This window comes from Belonocnema kinseyi, chromosome 6 (assembly GCF_010883055.1).
Source record: "Belonocnema kinseyi isolate 2016_QV_RU_SX_M_011 chromosome 6, B_treatae_v1, whole genome shotgun sequence".
In the NCBI taxonomy this organism is placed as follows: domain Eukaryota; kingdom Metazoa; phylum Arthropoda; class Insecta; order Hymenoptera; family Cynipidae; genus Belonocnema; species Belonocnema kinseyi.
In genome coordinates this window covers 65,214,512-65,222,875 of record NC_046662.1, presented here as the reverse complement: position 1 = coordinate 65,222,875, position 8,364 = coordinate 65,214,512, and the positions used below count along the sequence as shown (strand labels likewise).

At 36.2% G+C, this 8,364-nt stretch overlaps 1 protein-coding gene across 1 annotated transcript in view; it reads left to right on the top strand.

Annotated features, from left to right (window-relative positions):
* The first annotated feature begins 347 nt into the window (after window positions 1-347).
* LOC117174157 (glutathione synthetase, chloroplastic-like) overlaps window positions 348-8,364 on the top strand; it is an 81,872-nt gene continuing 73,855 nt past the window's right edge. Inside the window, exon 1 of the mRNA XM_033362975.1 lies at window positions 348-396. Coding sequence (XP_033218866.1) covers window positions 356-396 — 41 coding nt within the window. The 5' untranslated portion in view covers window positions 348-355. The remainder of the gene's footprint in view (window positions 397-8,364) is intronic.

Below are 8,364 nucleotides of genomic sequence, written 5' to 3'. Positions count from 1 at the left end.
AATGAACTTATTTTTGAGCGAGATAAAAAAAAATTTCGGACGATATGTATAAGAATTCAAGAAATAATTTCCAATGCATTTTGACACAACTCTGACGTGAACGGTCTCATACAGGATTCATAACATTTTCTGACTCTAAGCACAAAGAGATTATTTTTAAACAGCAAAACGTATACGACTATTGCGCGATGATGCTTTTTCTACTTGCACTGGGATATCTGTATGCACATTTAAAAGTGCGAGACCTGTCAAACGATCTTGGCCCATAACTGACTGAAGCCAAGCCTGCAGCTTGCGGATCGTAGAGAATGTTATTTCTGCAGTAGCGTTACTTATCGGCAATGGAATAGCCAATATGTTTAAATCTGCAGCAAATCAATTTGTGGCTCTTGCATTGTTAGTGACGATAGTTCTAATGAAATCGCCCCAATCCCCCCCCCCAACCTCGCCGTTGCACAGTGATCAAAGTCCCAAAATTTACTGTACATAATCCTCTTGAAAAAAAGTGCAAAAGTGACTAACTTGAGTTAATAAGTGACTAAAAGTGACTGTTGTTCATACACAAAGACTACTCAAAAACTTTTACTACATATAAATGATTAGAACAAAAGAGATACATTTTTCCAAATGAGTAATTTTTTCCTTTTTTGGTCATTTGTTTTTGTTTAAACAATTATTTCACTAAGTTAACATTAAATGAATCGATTCCAATATACGTTATTCTCTTGAATATTAAAATGGAAAGATATTAGTCCATTCGTATATTAAAGTGATTTTTTTTTGATAGATAGGATTTAGTACAGATCTGACGCATATAGGGGTCACGTAAGCTCCACAGGCTCCTTAAAGGTAAGAATAAATAAAGAGCCCTGACCACAGTTAAAATCGCGAGCATAACCTAGAATTGTTCAAAAGTTTTGTTTCTTTAAAATCCAATGATTTTTAAACAGAAGCTATTTATTTCGCACCGCGAGTACAAATACTTTTAGATGGAGAGCGTAAATACAATGAAGTGTCACATTTGGCAATCTCTGCGATATTCCCGCTCGACGCGTCCGAGATTACCGAACCGAAGTTACAGTCGAATGAACATATTGCGATCATGCGGCATGGGAGTTTCACGTCCCCCGCTTGGTCCAAGCTGGCAGCACTTTTTAGTTAAAAGGTCTGATTTCCAGTGTAAAACTTCAACAAAACCAAAAATAGTACAAAATTTCAGAATCTTTTCAATGAGAGAGAGAGAGACATAGATAGAGTGAGATATATGATGTAATACACTATTATAAAATATGATACAATATGGCAAAGTATGATGCAGTTTGATATAATACCATACAATGTAATACAATATTATATAATATGATGGAATATCTTACAATATGATGCAATATGTCACAATATGGTACTGTGTGATATAATATGAAAAAAATTTGAAGTATATGATACAATATGATAAAATATGGCAAATTATTATACCATACAGTGTGATACAATATCATAATATGATTGAATATGATACACCATGATACAATATGGCACAATATGGTACTGTATAATACATTATGATGAAATATGATACAGTATGAAACAATATGATACAATATGGTACTGTATGATACAATATAATACAATATGATACAATAGGATCACTATCACATCGTATAATACAATATGATACCTAATCACATCGTATGATACAATATGTAACACACTTTTATTAGCAATATCAATTTTCGAAACAAAGTACTACTGACATGATGCAACAAAAAATTATTTCAAATTTTAAATCTTTAAAATTATTATTTAAGTATTGTAAATATTCCTTGAAATCTAATGATTTTGATTAAAAATGTCAAATTTAGACGAAAAAACTTAAATAGTGAGACAAACAATAATTGTTTAAGGTAGTCCAGCTATTGGATCGATCAGATGAAAAATCAATAAAATTGGTTTTTTTCATTTTTGGAGAAATTGTGTACTCTTTCATGTAATGCCTTTTTAAAGGGCCCTTTCCAGCTTAAAATTTAAATTATCACTGTTTAAAGTCGTGTTAAAAAAACATGAGATCTTATGGAGAGGCCTTTCGAGGGCTCCAAAAATGGTTAATTTTAGCTTGAAAACACGTTGAATATTGTTAGGAAAAATTTTTTTCATACAGAAAATATAATGCAAAATTCGAATTAATACTCATTTATACTTGCTTTCAGGGTATTTGAGCTTAATTTTAGCAAAATTTGGCCTAGAATCAAAAATGTAGCTAAAATCGAGTCAAATCAAGATTTAAATTTAAAAAAGATATTTCAGGTTTCATTCGTGTAAAAAATTAAGAATTTTGCCGACGTTTCGTGAACATTGCAGTTCAGGGTAGCCCTGAAGAAGTGAACTGCAATGTTCACGAAACGTCGGCAAAATTCTTAGTTTTTTACACGAGTGAAGACCGAAATATCTTTTGTCATCAAAATGAATCATCGTGAAAGCATTAAATCTATTATTTAAATTTACATTTTATTATTATTTAAAAAACATTTTATTTATATTGAACACAGCATACGAATTTGTTACCTAATTTAGTAATTGATATCCTGGCCAGATTTTGTATATAATTCCAAATTTCAGAAAAAAATAATGGACATAGATTTGACTAGCTTTCCCAGTAGCCAGACTACTTCAAGATCGTGAATCCTCTTTTAAAAACGTGAGCATAACTCAAATTCTTTACAAAAATTGTATCTTTTACACCCAAAGACTCTTTATTAAAAGTACTGATTTCCAGTAAAAAGCGCCAAAAAATCAAAGTTTCGAATTTAGTAAATGAATCATAATCTTCTTGAGAATTGAATGATTTCTGTTTAAAATAATTGATTTCCAGTAAAAACCTCTAGCTTAAATATATACATTTTAAATCTTTGAAATGTAAACATTTTTTAGTTGAAATAAATGTAAAAAAGTCCACACATTGGACTAAATCGAGTGCGAGAATAGCCAACTCGAGAATAGCGCCAGTAAACAATCATGGCTCAGGAGACGGTTTCGTGTGGGCAAGAAGCAAAGATGTTGTTTACGTCAGTTGATACCTAACCCCAAACTAAGAAATTGAGGAACACCAGATAAAACTGAACCTCCTAAAAAAACTGGATCCGTGAAAAAGAAGGGAAGGTATTGTTGGCCGGCGATTTCAACGCAAAAACGGTCGAATGAAGTATATCAAAAGCAAAACCCAGAGTTAAATGCCTAGTGGAAATAACTGCTAGACTGCATTAATCGTTTTAAGTACAGGACAAACCACAATCCTTCGGCGCGCTGGATGCAGTGAATCCATTCTGGATATCACCTTCGCCTCGGAGCGCTTGTCCCCTCTCACCAAAAACTGGGAGGTAGTGGAGAAATATACTGGTAGTAATCACCAGTATATTTACCTGTAAGTAGGAGAAAAATCTAATAGCGACATATACCAAATTAAGCGTGTAGGGTGGAAATTCTCAAAAATAGATGTAGAAAAACTGTCCAGAGTGATGATAGAAGGCGAAGAATCCCTTAAGACATCATTCGATAGAGTAGATGGTCCGCAAGAACTGAAGAAACTAGTCGAAGGGACGATGAACCTTATACACCGAGCCTGAAATGAGTCTATGCCTTAAACGGAAACAATATGTAAGTCGACATTCCATGTACTGGTGGACGCAAAAAAATAGCGGACCTCAGGAGACAATGTCTACAGAGTAGAAGAAACGCTAGTCGGAAAAGGAGAAGAGACACTAGCGAGGCGGACAGAATGTCTGCAGTATTTAAAGAAGATAAAAAAGAGCTAAGAAGGGCAATCCAAACAAGCAAGTCTCAGAGCTGGGGATGCTTGATTCAAGAGGTGAACAATGACTCCTGGAGTTTAGGCTACAAGATATTCATGCTTAAGCTCGGAGCTTTATTATCATGCGCAAGCATGGAAGCGAAGTGGTCGAAGACGACATAAGAGAAACCGATATACCACTCTTCAACCAAGAGGAGTTTATTGTAGCAGTGCAATTAGTGTAAAACAAGAAGGCGCCACGACCAAGCGGTATCCCAGTGGAGACTCTAAAAGTGGTAGCCCGCACCAGTCATCAGAACCTACTAAATGTGTGTACAACTGCTGCTTAAAACCAGGAATCTTTCACAAAAAATGGAAGATGCAGCGGCTAGTACTCATAAGCAAAAAGCAAAGGAGACCCGCAATCACCTGGAGCCTACAGACACCACTGTGCATGTTAAGCACAATCAGAAAGCTCTTTGAAAAATTGATAAAACCTCGCGTTCTTCTGGCCACGCTGGATGTCAAAAACGCATTCAACTCGAACAGATCGGACGATATGATAGGAGCACTGAAGGAGTTTCGGGTACCAAAATACCTATTAAGAACCCTCAAAAGTTATTGAGCGAAAGGGTACTGGTTTACGATACCACTGAAGGGACAAAGAGAAGAAGAAGTGACGTAGAGCAGATACAGTGAAGGCTGACACAGGTTATGCTTCGGGTGACAAGATTAATGTGCGAACACGGACTTGACCTAGCAATGGAAAAAATCGAGTTGTTTCTGGTTACCAAAAACCAGGTACCAACTCTGTTTCCGATGTTGGTGGGCCCAGGGGAAATCCACACAAAACCAGTATTGAAACATCTCGGTTTGAAAATGGATTCGAAACTAAATGACTGGCAAGCTAATGGCAAATGTGAACGGGCCAAGACCATGCAAGCGACGACTACTGATGTCAGTATCACAATCCATAATGCTCTATGGAATCGAAATTTGGACTGATGCTCTAAAAGTAAAAAAGTACCGACACCGAATGGCAATAGTACAGAAAACAGGAGCGCAAAGAAGAAGCCAGAAATCTAACGAAAGAGCGATGGCAACGACAATGGCAAGAGAGATACCAGAGCAAGGTGGGCGGCAAGACTGATCCTAAAAGTCAATTTCTAGATAGACGGAAAACATGGGGAGGTAAATAATTATTTAACCCAATTTTTCTCGGGGTATGGCTATTTTCAAGCCTACCTGCACAAAGGGGAGAAAGTCAGAAACCCGAAGTGTCTATACTGCGGGGCAGAGAGCAACAACGCGTAACACATATTCTTCGAGTGTGACCGCTGGTCCCAACCACGAAGAAGACTCGAAATGGAGTTCGGCAGCATAGCCCCTGAAAACATCGTTTGCGTGATGCATGAAAGCGAGAATAAATGGGAGCCAAGTAAGTGCCTACGTACAAGAAGTGCTACAACAAAAGAAGCGAGTAGAACATCAGAGAAGTGCGTTATCAGAACATTATAACAAGTCACAATACAAGGTGCAAACCCAACCAAGATATGGAAGGCCGACGAGCCCGATAGGCGATATTATCGCGCTGCTAATGACGATGCGTACATCTCTGTTAGGATACATCGGTGACTAAGACCGTATAGAACATTAGGCACAAAACCAGATATCCGGCAAACAACGGCACCCCCTGAAGTAATAGGAAAGCGGTTCCGGGGGGAATAATGCCAAGGAGAAAGGGTGGTGTTTTTTAGTGGGTCGTTGGTAGCGCCATTATAATAATCAAATTAAGATCTTCGTTTATATTTATATATATTAAGATCGTTGTAGTAATGCTATCAATATCACCACACTACCGAGAAGTGCGGACCCTTCCCGTTGTGCTATTATAACATTTTTCACCAACCCTCGTAAAAAAAGGAGTTTTAACAAAAGAGAATTTACATCTCGGAGAGAGGAGGTGGAAGGGGGGGGGGGGATTGACGGCTCTTTAGGGAAACCAATACTGATTTAGAAAGTGTTATTGGTTGAAGCGAGTGCATGATTTAAAATTCCGCGCTTATGAAAATAAAATTTCTGCGAAATACGTGTCATTTTCTCAATTAGCCTTTCTAAAAAATTTGTATATTCGTTTCTTTTTTTAATTTAGTGTGGCGTATTCTATGATTCAGTATTTTGCACCGAGCTCAATCAATTCAGGAAGTTGGCAATATATCTGATTCCGAGACACTATCATACATCGCCTTTATATTTCGGATGGAAATGATTTGATCTACTAAGTTCAAAGTTCGTTACACGTGATAAGTATTTTAATTTCATGTACCACAATAATTTTCTTTGACTTGATTGAGTTTATGCTCTCGAATTTTATTGGATGTGCAAGTTTTATAATTTTACCTTAGAAGTTTATCATCATTTTGTCGATGCCATTTACCTACTAATTTTTATGTGTGGTGTTTTTCTGTGTGAGGTGAACTACTTGCGCGAATTATATATGTACCTGTGTTTAGAATAATAGTTTTTAAATATAAATAGTTTATAAACTAATTGCTACAGATTTTTCTTGGATTTTCAAAGAATCTCAAGGGCTTTCAGGAATTTTTCGAATAATTAAAATGGTTTAACTAAAAAATATTAATTCGAGTTCAATTTAATTAAACACTAGTTAGATACACAACGCTAACAATTAATTACTTCTAGACAATATTTCAACGTAATAAAAATTTGTCCAAGGTGATATATGTGTAATAAAAGGTGCCATATGGATATAAAAAACTAAAGAAACATCTTCGGATTATCCTGTCCGGATATTGGATCGATCAGATAGAAAATCATTAAAATTAGTTTTTTTTTGCTGAGAAATGTGTCCTTTTTCACGTAATGCCTTGTTTAGGGACCCTTTCCAAGTTAAAATTTAAATTATCACTGTTTAAAGTCGTCTCAAAAACATGAGATCTTATGGAGAGGCCTTTCGCGGGCTCCAAAAAGGTTCATTTTGGCTTTAAAAGACTTTGAATATTGTTAGGAAAACTTTTTTTCATACAGACAATATAATGCAAAATTTGAATTAATACTCATTTATACTTGCTTTCTGGGTATTTGAGCTTAATTTGAGCAAAATGTAGCCCAGAATCAAAAATGTACCTAGAATCGAGTCAAATCAACATTTAAATTTATATTGTATTATTATGTAAACAAAATTTTATTTATATTGATCGGCATACAAATTTCTTTCCTAATTTAGTAATTGATATCCTGGTCAAATTTTATATTTAATTCCAAATTTCAGAAAAAAATAATGGACATAGCTTTGACTAGCTATCCCAGTAGCCGGACTACTTTAAAATACATTGAAGTGCAGATAAATTATGTGTATTTTTTTGCCTAATTTTTTTTAAGAAATCAAAGAGGACAAGATTTAGATTTGAGGAAAAGGTTTTTTTTGTTCTGTTTAAAAAAATGGGCAACCTTAGCCCCTGCAAACTACAGTCGAGTGGTTCAAAGTAAAACGCTTTTTTCTCATAAGCAAGAAAGACATTATTGTAAATTTTATTCACAATCGTCAATATTAGGTTAATCGAGTTGACACTCAATATATTGCATATTGTTTCTAATAAATAAAATACTACTTTATACTGATAACACAGCCACACAAAAAAAGTGTGCGGATCTGGTAACAAGACACACGTATTCCTATGGATTTTGGGGCGCTGAATTCAAATTCGGTATAAAAAATCACCCATCACGTCATGGTTGAGCCATAACCTCAAAAAATGATGAAAAATCATGCACTGAGGCAAATAAATTTCAAAATAATGCCAGTGAGGCAAATTTTCACTTCAAAAACATGTCGACAACTGTGAAGGATCAACCCTTGCCTGATATCAACTTATTTAACATAACTTTACCCAACAGAACCTGACCTCACCTAACCTGAATTAACAGAAATTTATTGAACTACACGTAAAGCTCTAGAAGCATATTTTCCCAGTAGCAAATGTGTGCTACATCGAATGGGTCAACTCGAGCCTAACCTAGAAATAAATCTAACCTAGCCTAACCTAACCTAACCTCATGAAACACAATTAAACTGATTGTGTTGTCCCGTTGTGTTTGCGGTACCGGTTCATTCAGCTTCGGCTGAATCTACATACAGGTTTAACCTATCCTAACCTAACAAAACTTGACCTAACCTAACCGACTACGCTGGCAACCCTGTTCTTGCGTACTTTCATATTTTGACATTAATAGCAGTAAATGTCTGGAGTTTCGTAACCGCTTGTTGCTAGCATTATTCGCCTGTGTCTGTAACCAGGGCACCTCCACGTGGTGACGGTGGGCAACGGATCCACATTGGCTAAGTCCCTGGGTAAACGGCGTTCATGCCGTCATGGCAGACACAGGTAAAAAGTGTATTACGATGCAGGGAAAAACCCCAGTATCGGCGTCTGGTCAGGGTAGGAAAGCGGGCTCTGCGATGTCGTCATCATGCAACCGTAGCTCTTCATCAATGGATCACTTGGTTGGTGTAGAGTCTCATGCTACAAGGAAAAAAACCGCGAGCATTTCTCAATCGC